The sequence below is a fragment of the Vigna unguiculata genome, chromosome 2, assembly GCF_037176805.1.
Source record: "Vigna unguiculata cultivar grain cowpea cultivar isolate G323 ecotype 2 chromosome 2, ASM3717680v1, whole genome shotgun sequence".
NCBI classification, from domain to species: Eukaryota; Viridiplantae; Streptophyta; class Magnoliopsida; order Fabales; family Fabaceae; genus Vigna; species Vigna unguiculata.
The window spans coordinates 26,765,215-26,785,270 of NC_140793.1; the positions used below are offsets into that span (position 1 = coordinate 26,765,215).

The 20,056-nt window shown below is 31.1% G+C and overlaps 2 protein-coding genes and 1 long non-coding RNA gene across 3 annotated transcripts; 2 read left to right on the forward strand and 1 right to left on the reverse strand.

Annotated features, from left to right (window-relative positions):
• The first annotated feature begins 2,091 nt into the window (after nt 1–2,091).
• On the forward strand, nt 2,092–4,974 carry LOC114174296 (Pectin lyase-like superfamily protein). Its single transcript, XM_028059115.2, has 8 exons — nt 2,092–2,413; nt 2,510–2,638; nt 2,736–2,903; nt 2,990–3,031; nt 3,131–3,338; nt 3,796–3,877; nt 3,986–4,094; nt 4,340–4,974. Exons 1-8 carry the CDS (start codon nt 2,162–2,164, stop codon nt 4,742–4,744), a joined length of 1,395 nt encoding a protein of 464 aa, XP_027914916.1. The 5' UTR covers nt 2,092–2,161; the 3' UTR covers nt 4,745–4,974.
• A 10,278-nt stretch (nt 4,975–15,252) lies between these two features.
• Nucleotides 15,253–17,737, reverse strand: LOC146888481 (uncharacterized). Its single transcript, XR_014993021.1, has 3 exons — nt 17,602–17,737; nt 15,912–17,448; nt 15,253–15,615 (listed from the first exon to the last, which is right to left on the reverse strand). It is a non-coding gene; the product is annotated as an uncharacterized LOC146888481 (long non-coding RNA).
• LOC114168055 (protein neprosin) lies at nt 16,243–20,025 on the forward strand. Its single transcript, XM_028052835.2, has 7 exons — nt 16,243–16,617; nt 16,704–16,790; nt 16,905–17,117; nt 17,650–17,814; nt 18,042–18,095; nt 18,308–18,454; nt 19,336–20,025. The coding sequence occupies exons 1-7, from the start codon at nt 16,243–16,245 to the stop codon at nt 19,711–19,713; spliced, it is 1,419 nt and encodes a 472-aa protein (XP_027908636.1). The 3' UTR covers nt 19,714–20,025.
• The last annotated feature ends 31 nt before the right edge of the window (nt 20,026–20,056 follow it).

Sequence of the window (20,056 nt, forward strand, 5' to 3'; positions counted from 1 at the left end):
TCCAACTTCGGACACCATCACCGCAATTTTCCTCTGCAGCAACAAATGTTAGAATTAAAAGTTAATGTAAACCTCGTATTATAATTTTAGCAGTTATATAACATGCAACTTCTCTTTCATCTTATATACATAGATGCTTCTAATTAATAGTGTTTAATGTTCATTCTGATCTTCTTCTGTGATACATTGTTATACAATGAATGGAATAAGAAGCATTTTTATATGCTCACAGTAAAGCCGGTATTTCGGAGAAGATAAGGGTTTAATTTAGTATCCATTGCTGCTATATTATTGGGTAAGCTTTTCTTAATTTATTGCCATTACAACCAATTATTCAAATGATTGCATGATTCATCCACCTTATATATATATAATTATGGTGAAATGGTGCTATATATCTTAAGGAAAAAGGAGCCTATGTAAAAACAACAAAGCTAGCCTATGAAAAGGTTAATTATATTATTTTGATAAAGAATGAAAAATTATTTATTTGCCACCACCAACCAAATGGAGGACTATAATACTATTTTACGATATTCCAACAAAAAAAAAAGAGAGAGATTATTATGCTACTAATGAATAACAACAGTATAAAAATATTGGTCTGTGTTTATGCACATTCTGTCATCAGTAGTTATATAGAATACAGAGAGAATTTGTTTGATTTTCCATGCATTGTAAACGAGACAACTAATCCCACTTAATTCAGGATCAATCTATGAGAGTTTTATAAAATGAGATTGAATATTATAATTTTAAGTCAAACCCTAAATTCTTATTTTATCTCATAATACGTTAGTTTAGTAAGATTTTTTTTTTTTTAACTTTTAGAAGTATCATTCTTTTCTAGTGTTAGGATTATAGAGGGGGTTTCACTCGGGATATACAATACCAATGAGACCTCAGCCCAACCACATAAGGCATTGACACCACTCTCAACTCAAAACCTTAAGACAATGGGTTTATGGGTCTTTATTCTTATATAATGCTCTATTTTCTCATTTCTGGTCAATGTAGAACTTAGACTCACACTTGGATTCCTAACGATAAGTAACTACTATTTTGTTTTAAAAATATTGTAAATATTGTGATATATATGTATCAGTGTACATCAGAAGAAAACACAGGTTTTTCTCTCTATTTCCTTCTCTTACATTCTCTTTTTAGTTCTATATCACTTATAAAAGTAGAAGATAAATTTGTTGAACAAAAGTTGTTTAAAGAAGTTTGAAAAAGTTCTTTCTCTAAAGACCGATTCGTGAATATCATTATTATTACATGTTTTGAATAATTGTAAATTTGTAAAACAGTATAAAGTAATCCATGTATAAGAGATTTTTTAATCGTTAATTAATTTTTTAATATTAGTGACTCTATGATTTATATTTTTAATAAAAAAATTCAGTAAAGTATTGCGTACAATATTAAAATTAAAATTTTATCTTTCAAATATGAAAATTTAATTTTCTCTCCCTCTCACGTGTTTTTTGTGCTGAATAAATTAGGGTTATTAAATTGGAAAGACAGTAATGGAGAAAAGAGAACCACTAATGAAGGAGGATAAGCTAAATTCTTGATCTACTATAGAATTCTAGAACTGTTCATATTTGATGAAGATTATTTTTTTTTACGAATATTTGTGAAATTTACAAAACTAAAAAAAATTATAAAAAACTCATTTCTTACATAATTTCGTAGGAAAAGTCTTACTAGACATGAAAACTTTTAATAGTTTGCTGTATCGTCCCTATTTTTCGCAGGCAGCAAGAATATTCACTGCAGAAGGACAACCATAAAATTCTGTTCAGCACTTGTTTGACAAAAGTATGATGAAAAAGAAAGCATAAATAAATAAATAAAAACAAATACATATGACTTTTCTAAAGTACACTGTTTGTGTCATACTTATGGGAATCTTCATATTATAAGACAAGGGTATCCACTTCTCTTTCGATTAATTCATCTTATCTTATTCAACAATTTTTTGAAAGCTTACACAAAAAAATTAGAATCAAAAACATTATTTTCCATCATATATTCCACTATATAAACCCTCTATAACTGCTATATGATCACTTCCCTGCACATTACCAACTCAAGATCGTAGAACTCGTTGCAAGTGCAGAATTTCTGTCAGTGAGAAACAAAGGGTCGTGAAGGAATGAAGAGAAACAAAATTTCCTCACTCTTTTTCATCTCCTTGTTGGTGATTGTCTTTGCCACCTTCTCCACCACAGTTTCTGTGGAAGCAAGGAAGACTAAGAAAAATGTTCACAAACGTAACAGTCATAAAGACAATGGCCATGGTCGAGGGTCACATTCTCCATCATGTCCAACACCAACCCCTCAAGGGAGCATGTTTGATGTTTTGTCTTTTGGTGCCAAGGGTAATGGAGTTTCTGATGATTCAGAGGTAAATTAATAAAGGAAGAGTGATGCTAAGAATTTAGAGACATGGTGAGTTTTAACTGCGAGAATTATAACATTGTTGATGATGCTTATAAAGCAGGCACTTGTAGCTGCATGGGACGGTGCATGTAAAGTTGGTGGTGCTACAGTTAAAATTCCAGCACAGTTCAAGTTCCTCATCAAACCTGTTACTTTACAAGGCCCTTGTATGCCACACCTTACTCTTCAGGTTTCACTTTTCTTTTTCGTTGTTGCCAAGTCAAGTTTTACGTTGGTATTTTAAAGTTGAATTAGGAAAATACACTTATTAACATTTTCTGGAACAGATTGATGGAACTCTGTTGGCACCTCCTGAAGCATCTTCTTGGCCAACATCAAGTTTGTTTCAGTGGATAAATTTCAAGTGGGTACACAACTTCACCATCAAAGGTTCTGGCACTGTTGATGGCCAAGGCTATAACTGGTGGAGTTCCTCAGAATTTTATGACATACAGGTAAAAATTGCCAGAAAAAGAAACAAAAGTTAATATAAATTTCAAACACAAATAGCTCACTTTGTACTTATGATCAATTCTGGCAGAAAAAGAGCTATTCAAAAAGAATTCCAAGCATGAAACCAACAGTAAGATCTCCCTCCCCTATAACATAAAGTACAATTTTGTGTGTAATTTTGTTTAGTTTCAGTTTCTGATAAGCCTTGTTTGACACTTTCTATATGCAGGCTATAAGATTTTACTCCACCAACTCTGTCACAGTTCGTGATATCAGAATCATAAACAGTCCTCTGTGCCATCTAAAATTTGATAACTCAAAGGGTATCCAAGTTGACAACATTACAATATCCTCCCCAGAGAATAGCCCAAACACTGATGGCATTCACTTACAGAACACACAGGACGTGCAAATTCAACGTTCTATCATCGCAACAGGTAATTAAAAGTGTCATAAAATTTAAGTCTCACATCGAATAATAAAAATGATAAAGCTCAACATCACATGAACCTAAGACCTATGAACCTGTGTTAAGGTTTCTCATTAATTGATATATATTTGAAATGACTGTACGTTCCATTTCTACAAACTGGCAGAATAGAATCTTGTAAATTGTTAAATCATGGCCAGTGTGGTGCATTGGCCACTTGACTACTTTGACAAAAGAATAATCGGCTGAAACATCCTTTTCAACTTAAAACGGTAAACTGTCACCACAACTAACTTTTGAAACGTGCACCACATAAAATTATTTTTACAGCTGAACTAACTTTAACTTAGTAGGTACCCAACTGAATTCAGTCTACATAGTACTGATGTATTAAATTTTATATTTTCCACTAGAAGATTATAATATATATTACTTACAGTTGCTCTTATTTTTTATATTATCAGGAGATGACTGTGTATCCATCCAAACCGGTTGCTCTAATATTCATGTCCACCACATTAATTGTGGCCCTGGACATGGTATAAGGTAAGAAAAAGATATGCAGAGCCTAACTAGTCCAAGTTGGCGTATTCCATAGTGATTTTGTTAGCAAAACCACTCAGATTCTTTATACATCTAATTTTCTTTATACAGCTTGGGAGGATTAGGGAAGGACAAGAGTGCAGCATGTGTGTCTGACATCATTGTTGAGGATGTCTCTATGAAAAACACTCTTTATGGAGCAAGGATCAAAACATGGCAGGTATTAATAAGTTATCTGTGGTTAAACCTGGTTATAACATAGTCCAAATTCTCTACTAGATATTTTGTGTTGTTTTCTGCTAATAAGTATTAAAAATACATTTAAAATTCATTTTAATATATTTAAAATTTTATTGTATTTTGAAAGTACAACATAAGAATAACACATAAATTCTAGTGGATACCCAAATTTGTCTGATTGTTGGCAATATTATTGAGTTTTCTTATTGTTCTTGTAATTAATAGGGAGGCTTTGGTATGGTTAAGAATGTGTCATTTTCCAGAATTCAAGTGTACGATGTTATGTTTCCAATAATGATAGACCAATACTATTGTGACAAGCAAAAGTGCAAGAATGAGACAAGCACAGTGGTGATTTCTGGGGTTAAGTTTGATAAAATAAGTGGAAGTTTTGGAATGCAGCCTGTTCATATAGCTTGCAGCAGTTCCATTCCATGCACAGACGTTGATTTAACTGACATTGAACTGAGTCCATCTCCTAAATATAAAGGTTTTCAAGAAGCTGTGTGCTGGAACTCTTATGGAAAATCACAAGGGCCATTGCTACCTTCAAGCATTGATGAGTGCTTGAAAAGTGGTGGTGGACTAATCAAGAGGATTGCAAGGTCACACGATAGAGTTTGTTACTGATTGCAGATATGAGCATTGTGGCAGCTTCCCTTCTACAATTTTTTTTTATAACTGTGGGAAGGTGATGATGATGGTGTAAATTAATTTAGTTCATTCTTCCATTGGATTTAATCTGTTCTCGTAGACTTTGTTCATTGGTTCAGTGTTGAGTGAGAACAAATATTTGGGTTTTAACCGGAGACTGTTGTGTTTGTTATTGTGGAAACAAGTGGAAATGTTTTTATTTTAAAGATTTTTAAGTAGTTTTGAAATATTAAGAAATGAAAAAATGAAAATTCATTTAGAAAATGATATTTAAAATTATAAGAAAAAGTTGTTAAAATTTAGTAGTAAAAAATATATTTTTTTCTTTAAAATGGTAACAAAATTCATGTGATGCAACGATCCATCTATTTTATTAACCCAGACGTTTATGTTTGAATCACCCCTTTCCAATTAGTTCATACAAAAATTAAAGCAGTTTAATGAAAAAATCGAAGCAATTATTTTTATATTGAACTGAACCAGCTAAGTGTTTTGAAGCATGGAAATGGTAATCCTGTGTTGAATTAACTCTACTATAAACAGTGGAGTTCTTTTTTAGTAAAATTGAAGCAAAGAAATTTATTTAAGCATTAAAAATAATATCTAAATTTTTCCAATAATTTAAAAAATAGAAACTTAGCTAGCTAACCTTATTACAATGAATCAGTTTCGATTTAGCACTTTTTGATGTTTCTCTTCTTTCGTCTTTTAGATTTGAAAACATTGTTTATTTGATGTAATGACTAATTATAAACAAATTAAATATTTGTTTATGCATGTGATATATTGGATCTATACATATAAATCAATTTTAAAAATAAAAAAATTGGCATTTCAGCTTGTTAATCCACTAGTCTGTCAAAATTTTCAATTCCTTTTAGTTTGTCTGACTAATCAGGTTAAAATGGATTGAATTTGACCAATTTTGTGATTATTTGTTGCTTTGTTATTTTTTTTTTTTCTAGATCATTACTAAATCATTATTTTTTTTTTCAAAAAAAATACTTTATACAACTCCTAAAATTCAATCAAACACCTCCTAAAGACCAACTGAAGCTGGGTTCAAGGTATAAAAATACTTTAGTTTGCATGCACACTTAATATACTGTAAAATAACTATTAGAAACACTTTAAATACAATTTTGAAAACAATTAATACAAAAGTTTATCATTTTATAATATTAACTGTGATTAGATAACTTAACTTGCTTTACACGGAGTAAATTATAATTAAGTTGAATTGATTGAAGAAAATCTCTAATGTGAGAGCTATTTCATCAATTTTTATTTCAATATTTTCAATTCACTTATAGACTTACCTCACAGAATTAGTTGTTGTTTTAAGGTCAAACAATCTATTTTCTTGTTTAGATATTATTTTTCCTTGTTCACTAATAAATTGAGCAGTTAAATCTATATTTTTATAATATATGGTTTTCTTATTCACTAATTAATAAGAACATTCAATCTATATTGTTATAATATAGTGTTTGCTGATAAATCTATTTTTTGTTTTCTTATAATATTTATATGTCATGATGCACGGATAAATATGGGTACTAGATATGACATATATCTGATATGTGTATCAGATACGACACACGTATCTATCTGATTCGTCGGAACGTTTATTTTAAAAATAATAGGATATGATACATGATCGATATATGATATATGAATATTGAAAAATGTACAATAATTCTTAAAAATATAATAAATATATGATTGTTATTGTGTGAGTTCAAATTAAAACCATATGTATTAAAATTGTCAACATAAAAAATATACATTATTGTCATCATAAAAGTACCACTACAAAAAAACTCTTAAACAATGACCAATTTTAATAACAAAAATATATTGGAGACCAATTTCCTAATTGGAGATCAATTTAGAAATCAATTATTTTGGTAGCCAAAACCTTGGTAGCTAATGTTAGTGACCAATTTAGAAACCAATTATTTTGGGAGCCAAAATTTTGGTAGATAATGTAAGTAATCAATTTAGAAATTAATTCATAATAGAAACTATTTTAGTTATCAATTTAGAGATCACTTATAATTTTTTGTAGCTATTTTAGTTGCTAATAATTTTTAGTTTTTAAATTAGTACCTAAATTGGTCACTATATAGTAATGAATTATTTATTGTCACTAAAACTGATCGTTATTCAATAATTTTTATAATGTATTATGAGTTTATAATTTAGATACTTTATTGATAGATATCGATAAAATATCTTAAAGTATTAGAAACACATACTAGAACCTATCTATACATTATGATTTATATAGTTATCTTAATATATATATATATATATATATATATATATATATATATATATATATTTTGTATTCTCTTATGGACCATGAGCATATACACCGTCTCTAACCTTTTGATGTGTGGGCCATGGATGCACGCATAGGCCTTACCGGAATATGCAAATTTCTAGTAAATACGCATGGGTTTTTGTGATATGGGCCGAAACTGCATGTGGCCCTTTATAATGGGCCTCATTTCATCTTCATCTTCTACACCAATATATCCTCTGTAAATTAAAAATAAAAATAAAAAATCAACCCCAAAAAAAATCATGGTGACTAAAATGCTACTCGAAAAGTCGTTTATAAACTCAATAAAGTCACTAACTAGCTAACTAAGCTAACAGTATATAATATAAAAAAAAATTATGGATATAAATAATTTTAAATAAAGTATCCCTCTTATTATTCTGAACTTTCATCTGTTACTCAAATTTTCAAAGTACACACAGCAAACTAAACATAGTCAACAATAATATATAAATATAAACCTCAATCATTACATACTTGACTTAGCCCTACAAGTTTATCATAAACTTTTAAGAGTTTTATTTCTTTCTATAAACTAATTCATAGAATGAAATGTATAGCGTAACATATAAGTCTAGGAATTCTCTTTATATTTCATATATACTTTTATTTTATCAACTACAAGTTGTGAGAATTCTCGTACAAGATAATTTTGCTATATTATTCGTCTTAATATAATTGTTTTGCATCCACAGAGAATATTTTTATCGAAAAAATATTATTATTAATATGTTAATTTTTATTAACAGAGAATTGGAACCAACAATATATCTCTTCCTCGGATTCACTTTTATACCCAGTTATAACCTTATATTTATAAAGTAGAATAAATTTTATTTTTTTTCAAATCTGATTTTCAGTAGTGACGTTTATTATTTAATTTCATCTGTTCTTAGATATTCCAAACCAAACCTTTTGCTATCTCCAACCTTTCTGAACACCTTTCTGCAAAGAGATATATAGCAGTTCTACATATCTATGCACAGGTGCAGCATGAATAAAGCATATCATTAATCATAATTATTTCACCACGTAACACTATCAATTCAAACACCATGGTTGGAGCAACATCATCATGATGTAGACGACGATGATGATGATGCATTAACAGGTTGGCCAAGCCATGATGCTAGCATGCAACTGATGCAATACATGAACCACAAGTTTTAAGAAAAATGAAACAAAAATTGTCTGAAAAAACATTCTTTCTGAACCACACCACGTTCCCAAATCATGGTTTATGAACTTGTTTTATAGAACATGATATATAACATGAGATGCTTCACTTGTGTTTACATTTTGAAGATCTTTAGACAAAATCATTGCTTAACACATCACTGTATCCATGCTTCCAAACCTTAATATATTTTTCCATTGGTCCCTTTCATGAAGCTTTAGGGTTTTAAATAGTGTACACACACATAGAGGGGATATGTTGTCGAGTTAACCTTATTTTAGACCAAGATTCATCATTTAAATCTAAGCACCTACCATTGTTTCTCATCATTCTATATTCTCTTCTTTTTATAGAATCACTTTACTAGTATCCCACTTTTTCAGTAGAAAATTTTCTAAAGTTAGATGCTTTAACCTCAGGCTATATTTATTTCTATGTATAAGATTTGTATTTTAGGTTAAAAATCTCAGTGACTTCCTTTTTAGCTTTGAAAATGGGGAAAATGTTCTGAAAATTCTTACCATCATTTTATCACTTTGAATAAAAAAGCTGAGGAGATGATTGTAGTAATAATCTTAACTTTAGTAAAAGATAAAAGAAAATCTTTCATTGAAATCTATGAACCTGTTTTAAAATATTTAACTCTCAAGCAATATTTTTTTTAAGTGGGATAGGATATAATAATGGGGAAGAATATAGAAGTTCTTTTGGACCATTTAAAAGATTCTGAAGTGCATATTAAGACATTTTTCTTGCAAATTGCACTTGGTTTAAATAATCTTTATTTATATAACATATATATATATATATATATATATATATATATATATATATATATATATATTTTTGCTTTTGTTTTCACTTTCTTGATTTTTATGTTCTGTTTTTGTCCTTTTAATATTACTTCCTAGGGTTCAAATTCCTTGTTTATGTGGCTACATGACAAACAAAGTTTAAAAAACAATTTTAACGTTATCCAACTATTTGAGACTAGATTAACAACATTTTAATATATAAAGAAAAATCTATATCAAAACTTTACAGTTTTGAAGAAATTAAAACGACATAAAATAGACTATGTAGTAATGAAAAAATGGTTTTGTTTATTCACCCCATCACAATATATAAGTATAATTAAGTCGTTAACTTTTGTATTAATACTCATCAAGTTATGTAACTAATTTGATAGTGTGATAATTTTAAAAACTAAAACATAAAAAAAAAATTAAAGAATCAAAACGAAAACAATCGAAAATTATAAATTATTTAAGCCATAACAAATTTACATAAAGCACTGAATTCAAGGAATTACAATGGTATTTCTTGAATATTTTAATAGCCCATATACCCAGAGAAACATATTGGGGAAATTGGAAATTGGAAAAGTAAATACTATTAACAATTTATCAGAATTCAACAAGTGAAAAATGCGAGGATAAACTTTCAAAGAGGAAAATGATCGGTATTTCCATGATGCACGGAATTGATATATGTATTGCATATTATACATATTATATGTGAAATGGATATGACATGTTTGTTTTAAAAATAATAAAATATGATACATATATTTTGAAAATATATAATAATTATTAAAAACGTAATAAATATATGATTGATATGACTTGAATCTATATTAAAATAAAGTTAAATATTGTTAATATTAAAAATTATAAATTATTGTCATTATAAAAGTATTAATTTTTTATAGATTAGATACTTCACTATCATCATAAAATAATGTTAAATGATTGATATGGCTTGAATCCAAATTAAAACAATGTTAAATGTTGTTAACATTAAAAATTATAAATTATTGTCATCATAAAAGTACTAATTTTTTATAGATTAAATATTTCATTGATCAATATTGATAACATATCCTAAAATATCATACATCATAATCTAAATTGAAGTATTAATACACCATAGCATGACTGTATATAATTAATGAGAAAAAAAAAATCTATGATAAATAGAATTAAAAAATAAATGTATTATACAATTGTGTGAATATTATTATTATTATTTCAAATATTTTAAACAAGATTTTTATTATTAAATAAAGTAAATCTCGTTAAGTTATATGCACCATAACAATTATTTAATAGGTCTTAGTGGTTTACTTGTGTCTTATAAATAATAGTATATTATCAATAATATTTTTTATTAAAAAATTGTCAATAATCTGTTAAAGAATGTGTTAACATTATTTTTTAACAAAATATTAGATTGAAAGTAAAAGATGAGAAAATATTTTTTACTTTTTTACTTTTTATAATTGTAAAATGCCATCTTATTTTATTCTATTTACTGTAAAGATTTGCAAAAAAAAAATAATAAAAAAGTTATATTTTACTTATTTTTCCTTATTTGTTATATATTTATTTTTCCTTATTTGTTACATATTAATAATTATTTAAAAATATAATATAATACCTTCTCCAGTAATTTTTTTAACCATTAAATTAGAAGTTGAATTTGATTTTCTTAATAAAACGAATATAGAAGTTATCTTAAATTAGTCATTATTTTCTTCGCAATGGAATATAAATTATTTTTCAGTTCAGTAAATAGAAAGTGAAACAAATAAACTTCTCAGGTTGTTGCTAGGAATCTAAGAAAAGAAAACATTTTGATAATGTTATACTTGTCAATTCACATGTGTTAAAGCAATAATCATACAATGAGGCGAGAGAGAAATTCAAAATAGTTTCCATCACAGTCAAGAATATTAAAAAATCATAATATAAATTCAGAAAAAAAGTTTAATGGTAGAAAATAAATTAACTAATTTGTTTAATCAGGAAGAATGAGTTACTTAGATTCTAACACATTACAATAACAGAAGATTCTCGAAACTTAGAATTCCCCCTTCACATCACATAATGCGCCACTCTCTTTTGTTGGTTTTTGTAGGAATAGAGCCACTCAAAACGCATTCTTAGATCAAGAACTTGTTTTCATCATTCATTGGTCAATGTTACCTCCAAACCCATTATTATTGCATTCTTTGGTCAACTGTGCCTCTTTTCTGACCTTAATTTCTCATTCAAATTGTTGTTGCTATCTATGAACTCACCATTTCAGCGTCACCCCTAATAGTTACTTCTCAACCCATTCTAGTCTTCATTAGACAAAGTGTCTCATAGGGTCGGGTACTTTGCGACAAACATTTCTCTGAAACCTTCTTTCTGCTTTTACTTTTTCACTTCTTTCCTCACTACACATTCAACACCTTCTATCACCAATTTTAAGCCCTGTTAATGATTTATTAATCACTGTATAAATAAAAGAGTTAATTTAGTGATGGAGTCTCAAATTGGGTGACTTTAATTAACATGGTGCAAATAATATGTGGGAAATTCTTGAACCCTCCACCTGCTTATAATAATGTCAAAAAGAGGAGCTTCAGCTTCAGCCACTCTGAAATGCCACATAAATACCACACAAAGTGCCTCTTTTTCCCTCTCTTTTTCTCTTTTTCCATATGCTTCATCTCTCTAAGCTAATCTCACAGCTTCAACTAGGAGACATCATCATTATATGCCTAGGCCCAATTAGAATACTGCACAAAGAATTTCAGAAGAATATAAGCGTTAAGGAAGTGAGTGATTCACTGACTTGTCCACCAACTACAGTGTATAGTTGCACAGTACCTTAATGAGCACTACAATGCTGACTACATAGTGCATTAAAAAGGTCGCTTATGTGGCGCCTTATATGGAATCAAAGAAAACAAGACAACTCTGATGTAATGTATGACTGAGATTTCAAATCAGTAGAGGAAAACGACACACCAAGAGGTTTACAATTTTTTTTTTCCTTTAGTTACCATATGGGATGTCAATGTCTGCATCAGATATTGAGCCAAAAATGGTTAAAAGAATTCATCTTTGAGAAAGTTTTTCTAAAGAAATGAGGCTGTTCTGAGCTTTATAAATTTTCATGAAACATGTAAAGAAAAATTTTATAAAATATGAAAGATTATAGAAGTAGTGTAAGAAAAAAGTTTTGATTGCAAAGGAGAGTTTTTCAACTAGAACAAAGATTCTTGTTTCCTGCCCTGGAATTCTTAGTACATATTTTCCTCTGTCAATTTTTGTTTATGGCCATTCTCTGCATTCTTTGATCAAGATGTGAAATGTTGGAATTCCATCACATATAATAAACAAAGTCACACGTTCTTCTCTGACAAAATGTATGATCAACCATTGATACAGAATCATATTTAGCGCTCCCTCTTTACACACACACACACACACATATATATATATATATATATATATATATATATATATATATATATATATATATATATATAATTTCTATTTAATATAGAAGTGTACCTTGGGAAAACCGTGTGGATGCAAGTGGAATCGATATTTATATATTCCCTCTTTCTCTACTCTTTCAACCAATATTTTCTTGTGTGATATTGAAACTTCAACTGCAGATTTAGAATTCAACCCTACCTTAATTAAATTAATTATGCCATAACTCTGCATGATGGACTCTCTCACTCACACTGCACACTCATCCACCATTCACCCATGCTTTTCTTACATATCAACTATTGACCGATGTATCACCTAGAATTGTCTTTCATTACATTAATAATAACCCCACGCTACTGGTTTTTGTTTGCTCTTGAAATAGTGAACTACATTTTCTGTCTGCAGCATGTTTTGCCTAAATTTGTTTCCTTAGAAACGTAGACACATGCCAACTTTTCAGTACCTATAAACCCTTTCTCATAGTTTTGTCACAAATTGATGTTTCATGCACTCAAACCTAACATGGATTAGCAATATCGAAACAAGTGGATGCCCTGGTTGATCAACTGTCTTAATACATGAAAAATTTAATGCACAGTGACTGACAAACTCAAAAGATAAACAGAAACCTTTTAAGACATTATTAATTAGGACTTTCTAATTCTTCTAAACTTGGTTGTACAATGGTCCATAATGTTCATTAAACTGGTGGCTATAATTAAATTAATTAATCCCATGTTTGAAACTGTCCATGAGTTAGTTAGAGGGGTCTTTTCATTTTTCACTCAAACAACAGAAGAAGAAAGCATATTTGACCTTTTGTGTTTACAGTTGCTATCCAAACATAACTTGATTCTTGACCTTCAACTAACTTGTGTAAAGTACATAGCTGAATGTTTCTGGATGCAACAGACATGAGTTTTGGTTTCACTGAGGTTATGTAATTTAATGTGCGGACCAGTTAGCTGTATTGAGAGTGACTCACAGGGGACCAGATTCTGAGTATGCTTCCCCTTGTCTATGTTGCTGATGTTAGTGAGTATGAGCCAGGTCTTTGGTGAGAGGTGAGAAAAGAAAAGGATTTAAAAATTCAGAGCTACAAATAAAGAGGTTCCTAGCAAAATGGTAGGTATCATTGCCAGAGTCCCCAAAAAGGAGAAACTAGAGAAACACTGTGAAAGAAAGACAACATCAGTTTTGGTGCCAATGAAGCCTTGAATCATAGTCCCTAATGTCTTACAAAGGTTTATGAGCTACATTACATCCCCTAGGAAGGGTAGCAGCATACTCTGTCTTAGCTCAAACCAATTATGTTTTGTTGGTACTAATCATTTTGGTTCAGGACATATGTTTGTAAGTTACTTGAGCTATGTTTTACTTTCAATTATAATTGTTGAGTTTTAACAGTAAAGCTAGGTAACAAAGATCTCAGATGCATTAATAATATTAAAAGAAAAAAAGCAGTTTTTCTTACGAAAATGGCACTGATGGAAATAGTATATTCAGAATTTCTTAAAGGGTATCAGTGGTACATTTTTTTTTCAATGAAAGTAAGCCATTAGCTATGAATGACGAAAACAGCAAAATATAGCTTTTTTTCCTAGTTCATACAATTAACTGCAAAATATAGCTTTTTCATGATTAATTTTCCTTCTCCTTAATAACTCCCCAGTGTTTCCTTCTCAGCAAGGACAGTTAAAAGTGATGGTTAGCGTTTTGACCAGCCACTCGATTACGTAGGGGTGCACCACAGAAACAACGGAACATAAAAGACAAAATGATTATAATCTACAAAAGTGGAAGAAGCTAAGAGCCTTTTAAGATAAGAAGAATTTGGTGAGCATAGAGCATATGATAAGTGGTCTTGATTAAGGTAGTTACGTTGGTAAACATTATTAGTGGTGGTTCTTTTTTCTGGATGGGGTTCACCTAATTAACGACAACCAAAAGATTGAGCCCCCAAAACCATGGACAAACCATGACACGCATGCTTCTCATGAGTTTGTGCTTAAACATGTAGTGAACAATGCCAGGTCTGCGCGTGCCAATTGGGTTGGGGACCTTCCTACTACCAATTCAACTCTCACTGATGCAAACTCATGTAACTTCTTCAAAGACCTATAAAAAGGTCTTAAAGAATGATAACTTTTAATTTTAATAAAATAATCTTTTAAATTACAAAAAATTAAATTGTCAGTGTCATCGACTGAAATTAGAAAAATCAATTAATTAAAATGTATAAAAACTAGTCAAACACTTGTTATCAAAGATACGTGAAAAGCTGAAAAGTTGTATCCTTTTAAATTTATTTCAATTGGGATGAATCGAAGTATGAAATACTGATGATTTCAAATAAAAATATGCTAACACACGCTAATAAACTAAGTAATCACGTTGTTCTATCTATCTAGTTTGGGATATAAGTAGATAGAACATTGTTTTCAAAGATGGGGCTTATGAAAATAGGGTGAAAGATGGTTATAGATTGGATTGAAGAGTTTAGGAATTAGGGTGTGAAAGGGAATATAGAAAAATGTAGTAGCGAGGTGAGTGATAATAGAACATCTTGGGAAGTGGGAAAGCAAGAGGCTTAAAGCAAATAGAGAACACAAATCAATCGTAATTCCTATCAGTCCTGAGACACAAAGTAAAGAATAACAGAAATCATCAGTCCCATTTTGCCCCAAAAAAATAACACCACAAAAGCTAAAGTTTCAGTTCTTGTATTGGAGACCGGAAACATGTCCTCTTATATCTCTCTGACTTCGATATTTCTTCCTCTCTTTCCCTCCCACCAAACTGTCTTAGGACCAATTTAGATACCTTCAAGTACATCTTGTGTCTAATTTTTTAACCTTTTCTGATACAAGGTTACTTCTCCAATTTTTTACTTCAAAATAGAAAGCCCTACCACCATTTGTTCTGCAGTTAAAGATAAAAACAAAACCACCCTCATCATTGACCACTACAAAATGACATCATTTTCAATAACCCATTTCTTATATTTCAAAAATGCAGTTTCTTTCCGATCCATGCTTCTAACCTGAAACAAAAAAAAAAAAAATCTTTACTTTGTCACTTTGAACAAAAAAGAAAGTAACATCATTAAACTCTTAATTTTATTTTTCCAATGTTAAAAAAACCAATAGTTTGGTCCTTTCAAAACAAACACTGATATTAAAGAACTAATTTAATGTTAAAATTGACATTAAACCACCATTTTAATGAACCTATTAGTATTGATTGTATTGAACAACCAAACTAATGGGCACCGTGATAATTACATTCCTCAAAGACCAAAATGGTAAATAAAGGAAAAACTGTGTAAAAAACACTCACACAACTTTTTTTAATGAGCCATGATTCATGCACCCCTCTTGTACACACCCTTTCTTGGAGTTTTTAAATTGGGCATGATTTCATCACTACTCTGGCATTTATAAGTACTCCACCCCACATGGTCAAAACTTCAAGAAACCCAACCCTGTGCATTTTTTTTAATCAGGTAGCACCTGGAAGTTGAAGTTGTCAGTAACAAAACCCGAGTTTCACAAGTCTTTAGCACTAAACTCCAAGAGAGAGTCAGAGAGAGAATAGAAGGAAGTTGTTGTGTGCTTCCAAGACATTGAAGATGGTGAAGGAGTAATTAGCCTTTCTTAGAATACTCACCATGTGTTTGATAGATTTGGTGGGAGACGTGTTTCCCCTGGAAGAATCAAAGCCTGGGAACACTCACTTTTGTTTTGTTCCTGCAAGAACAAGAAGACAAGGCCAATGCGAACAAACTCACTCGGATTTGTCAATAGAAACAAGGAAACCAGATCTCTCAAGCATGAATTTTAGCTTGTGTTTGAGCTCCCCAATCATTTCCACACTTGTACATTTCCTTCTTCTTGTTTCTTTGCTTTGCCCTGTTTGTTCCTCAGAAATGGGCAACACCCCGGTTGCCAATCACACTTTTAAGCCGCAAGAACAGATTCACAAGATGAACATCATAAGAACTCGTCTTCAACAAATCAACAAGCCCGGTGTTAAGACAATTCAGGTGAGCCAAAGCTTCTAGCTTTTCACTTCCCCTGTTTTCTCCCCTGTTTTTTTTTAACACGGTGAAGTTCTTTTCGCCGCCTGCAGAGTCCTGACGGTGATGTAATAGACTGTGTGGTGTCTCATCAGCAACCAGCTTTTGATCATCCTATGTTGAAGGGACACAAACCACTGGTAATTGTTTATTGTCTCAGACATTTTCTTACAGTTTTTTTTTTTTAATTTGCACACGAGGAGAAACTTGAATTAGTATTATTTGAATTAAAGTGCAGATGTTCATGTGTGCAGGATCCTCCAGAAAGGCCTAAAGGTCATAACCGAAGAGACATATTGAGTGAGAATTTTCAGCTATGGACCATGTCAGGGGAATCATGTCCAGAAGGTACAATTCCAATCAGAAGAACAAAAGAACAAGACATGTTAAGAGCTAGTTCTGTAAGCAGATTTGGAAGGAAAATAAGAAGGCGTGTTAGAAGGGACACCAGCAGCAATGGCCATGAGGTATGCACCGAAACTTTCTTTTCTTTACCTTTCTATTTTTTCCTTTACCAAACCAGAGAGAAGGCATTAACAAACAGCTCTAGCAGAAACTATTAAGGCAAGCACATGGGAGTTAAATGTCTTGCTTTTCAACCTATGCATTTTTTTTTGTTTCTTCACCATGCTTCACAATGACGCTAAGAATAGCGATGAAAGCACCAAAAATTAATTTTGATTAGGTGGGTTTTATTCCTTTCTTCCGATCGTGAAACTTCAACCTTTTCCCATTTAAGGCAATCACAGAATTCCATGGTGGTCTTTTCATCCTTGTGTATGTTGCAGCTACCTTTACCTTGAATACAAAAATTTAACCAGACAACTCAACATCAATTTTAAATTAAACCCTCATTATCTTGCATAGAAAAGTAAAACTAAAAAACTAAAAAACTAGCTTTCTCTAGCAACTCTTCAACCTGACCTAACAAATAGTTTCGTTTTGACATACCTGCAAACCTAATTTGTTGGTGCACCGCACTGCACACACAACACACAGCATGCAGTTGGGTATGTGAGTGGAGAACAGTACTATGGAGCAAAGGCTAGCATTAACGTGTGGGCACCTCGTGTGACAAATCAAGATGAATTCAGCCTGTCCCAAATGTGGGTCATATCTGGTTCATTTGGGGATGATCTCAACACTATTGAAGCTGGTTGGCAGGCAAGTTTCAATTCACCCATTACTGCACCTTAATTAATCAACTCTTTCTTTACACAAACATACTCATTTTTTTCCTTCAATAATTTCTACCACTGTATCCTTTTTCGTTACCAACAGCATTCAAAACACAGATATCATACTCAACTACCTACCATTCATTTTCATCGCTCAATTTAATATTTTCTGCTTTCGACAACCAAACTTATTTCAATTAATTTTTTCTGCAGGTCAGCCCTGAGCTCTATGGGGACAGATACCCCAGATTCTTTACTTATTGGACGGTAAGAACACTCATTCTTAGAAAAAAAAAAAGGGTGCACCATTATACTATGTGTTTATTGTGATCCTTGCTTAAAGTCTAAGGCAGATCATGTATTAATAAACTATGATGATGGTAGAATTTTTCAGTCTTCAATTATTATAATGTTAAATCATGTTATTGTTATTAAAAAGAAAGAAACTGATGAAAAATATTGGTAATTGTTATTTACAGAGCGATGCATATCAAGCAACTGGATGCTACAATTTACTGTGCTCGGGTTTTGTTCAAACTAACAATAGAATTGCAATTGGAGCTGCAATCTCTCCAACTTCTTCCTATGCTGGTGGGCAATTTGATATTAGTTTGCTGATTTGGAAGGTAATTTGGTGCTTCTTTTCGGAAATGATTATTTGTTGAGAACTTGGTGTAGAAGTCTCCATTTATTTGTTTTTGGGTTAATTTTTGTTTTGGTGATTATGCTGTTTTTGTTGTTGACCGAAAAAGTTAAACTTTGTCATATAAAACGGATCAAGCCATTTAGGGTTTGTTTATATCCTAGTTTAGGTTAATCTTTTGTGTGGCAGCATTATGGGTTGAGAGGGTGGGTCCCTGTTAAAGGATATAAAAGATTTGATGACAGAACACTGTGCCTACCGTTGGATTTGAATACTTTTGTGGTTCAAAAAAGTCGTAGTCAAAAACAAATTAATAAAAAGGATTTAAAAATAGTCAATGGTGGGGTCTCCATTATTTGGGAAGTCTCGCAAATGCCATCGAATTTTGTGATATAGACTGGTAGAAGAAGCAAGGGAAGATTAGTTTAAGCATGATAGTTAATTATTTTGAATTTTATAAAAGTGAGGATATAGTAGCTAAAAAAAGAGGAAGAATAAAGTGATGGTGCACAAAGTTTTGTACTATGTGATGTCTTAGTTAACATGCCACTTTACTCACTTTAATACTTTGGGACATTACACGCATGCACTGTGAATTCTAATAATGAACTGTATTTCCCCTTCTTTTGAAGATTCTCTTCACTTTTTTTTTTTTTTTATCTTGGTTTTACTATTATTCTAAGAAAACCCTAAAAATTGGCTTATTCCCCCAACATTCACGACCTTTCTTTTCCCTCTTTTTGACCCGTTTCACTTACCAACCTGGCTAACATGGTGCTATTCATAATTATGTCTATCTTTGAGTAGTTTGCAACAAAAGGTGGCATTGAAGGTTTGGTGCAATGCTTGATTTTTTGTGTACAGGATCCAAAGCATGGGAATTGGTGGCTTGAATTCGGATCCGGAATCCTAGTCGGGTATTGGCCTTCGTTCTTGTTCACACACCTTAGGGATCATGCAAGCATGGTGCAATTTGGTGGAGAAGTGGTGAATTCAAGGCAATCCGGGTCTCACACTTCGACCCAAATGGGTAGTGGGCATTTTGCAAGTGAAGGGTTTGGGAAAGCTTCATACTTTAGGAACATGCAAGTTGTGGATTGGGACAACAACCTGGTACCCTTGTCGAATCTTAGGGTTCTAGCAGATCACCCCAATTGCTATGACATTCAAGGAGGGATTAATAATGTTTGGGGGAATTACTTTTACTATGGTGGACCTGGGAGAAATGTGAGATGTCCCTAAGGGGATCAACTATATATATATATAGAACTTTTTCTTTTTCTTTTTTTTTTTAATTTTTTATTTATTTTATATTTTGTCATTTTTGGGTTTGGGTGACATTGGTTTTCCTTCTCAAGGGCATGCAAGAAGCTTGTTGGGTCATGGGGTCATTTATTCTTATATTTAATTTACATTTGTTTGTTGATCAAGATTTTTTATTTTTATTTTGACTAACTAGTAGTCACCCATTGATTATACCATTACCACCTGGACTCTTGTGTAAATCTTTAAAGAGAAATAGTAAATATATTTCTTGCTTTTTCTTTTCTATTATATCCCTTCCTTCTTTTTTATTTACTCATTC

Excerpts from the sequence above, each read along its gene's own strand:
- LOC114174296 (XM_028059115.2), top strand. The coding sequence starts at position 2,162 with ATGAAGAGAAACAAAATTTCCTCACTCTTTTTCATCTCCTTGTTGGTG. Across the intron at positions 2,639-2,735 it reads TGCCACACCTTACTCTTCAG|ATTGATGGAACTCTGTTGGC; the intron begins GTTTCACTTTTC and ends TTTCTGGAACAG. Across the intron at positions 3,032-3,130 it reads TTCCAAGCATGAAACCAACA|GCTATAAGATTTTACTCCAC; the intron begins GTAAGATCTCCC and ends TTCTATATGCAG.
- LOC114168055 (XM_028052835.2), top strand. The coding sequence starts at position 16,243 with ATGTGTTTGATAGATTTGGTGGGAGACGTGTTTCCCCTGGAAGAATCA. Across the intron at positions 16,618-16,703 it reads CCGGTGTTAAGACAATTCAG|AGTCCTGACGGTGATGTAAT; the intron begins GTGAGCCAAAGC and ends CGCCGCCTGCAG. Across the intron at positions 18,096-18,307 it reads GATTCTTTACTTATTGGACG|AGCGATGCATATCAAGCAAC; the intron begins GTAAGAACACTC and ends TGTTATTTACAG.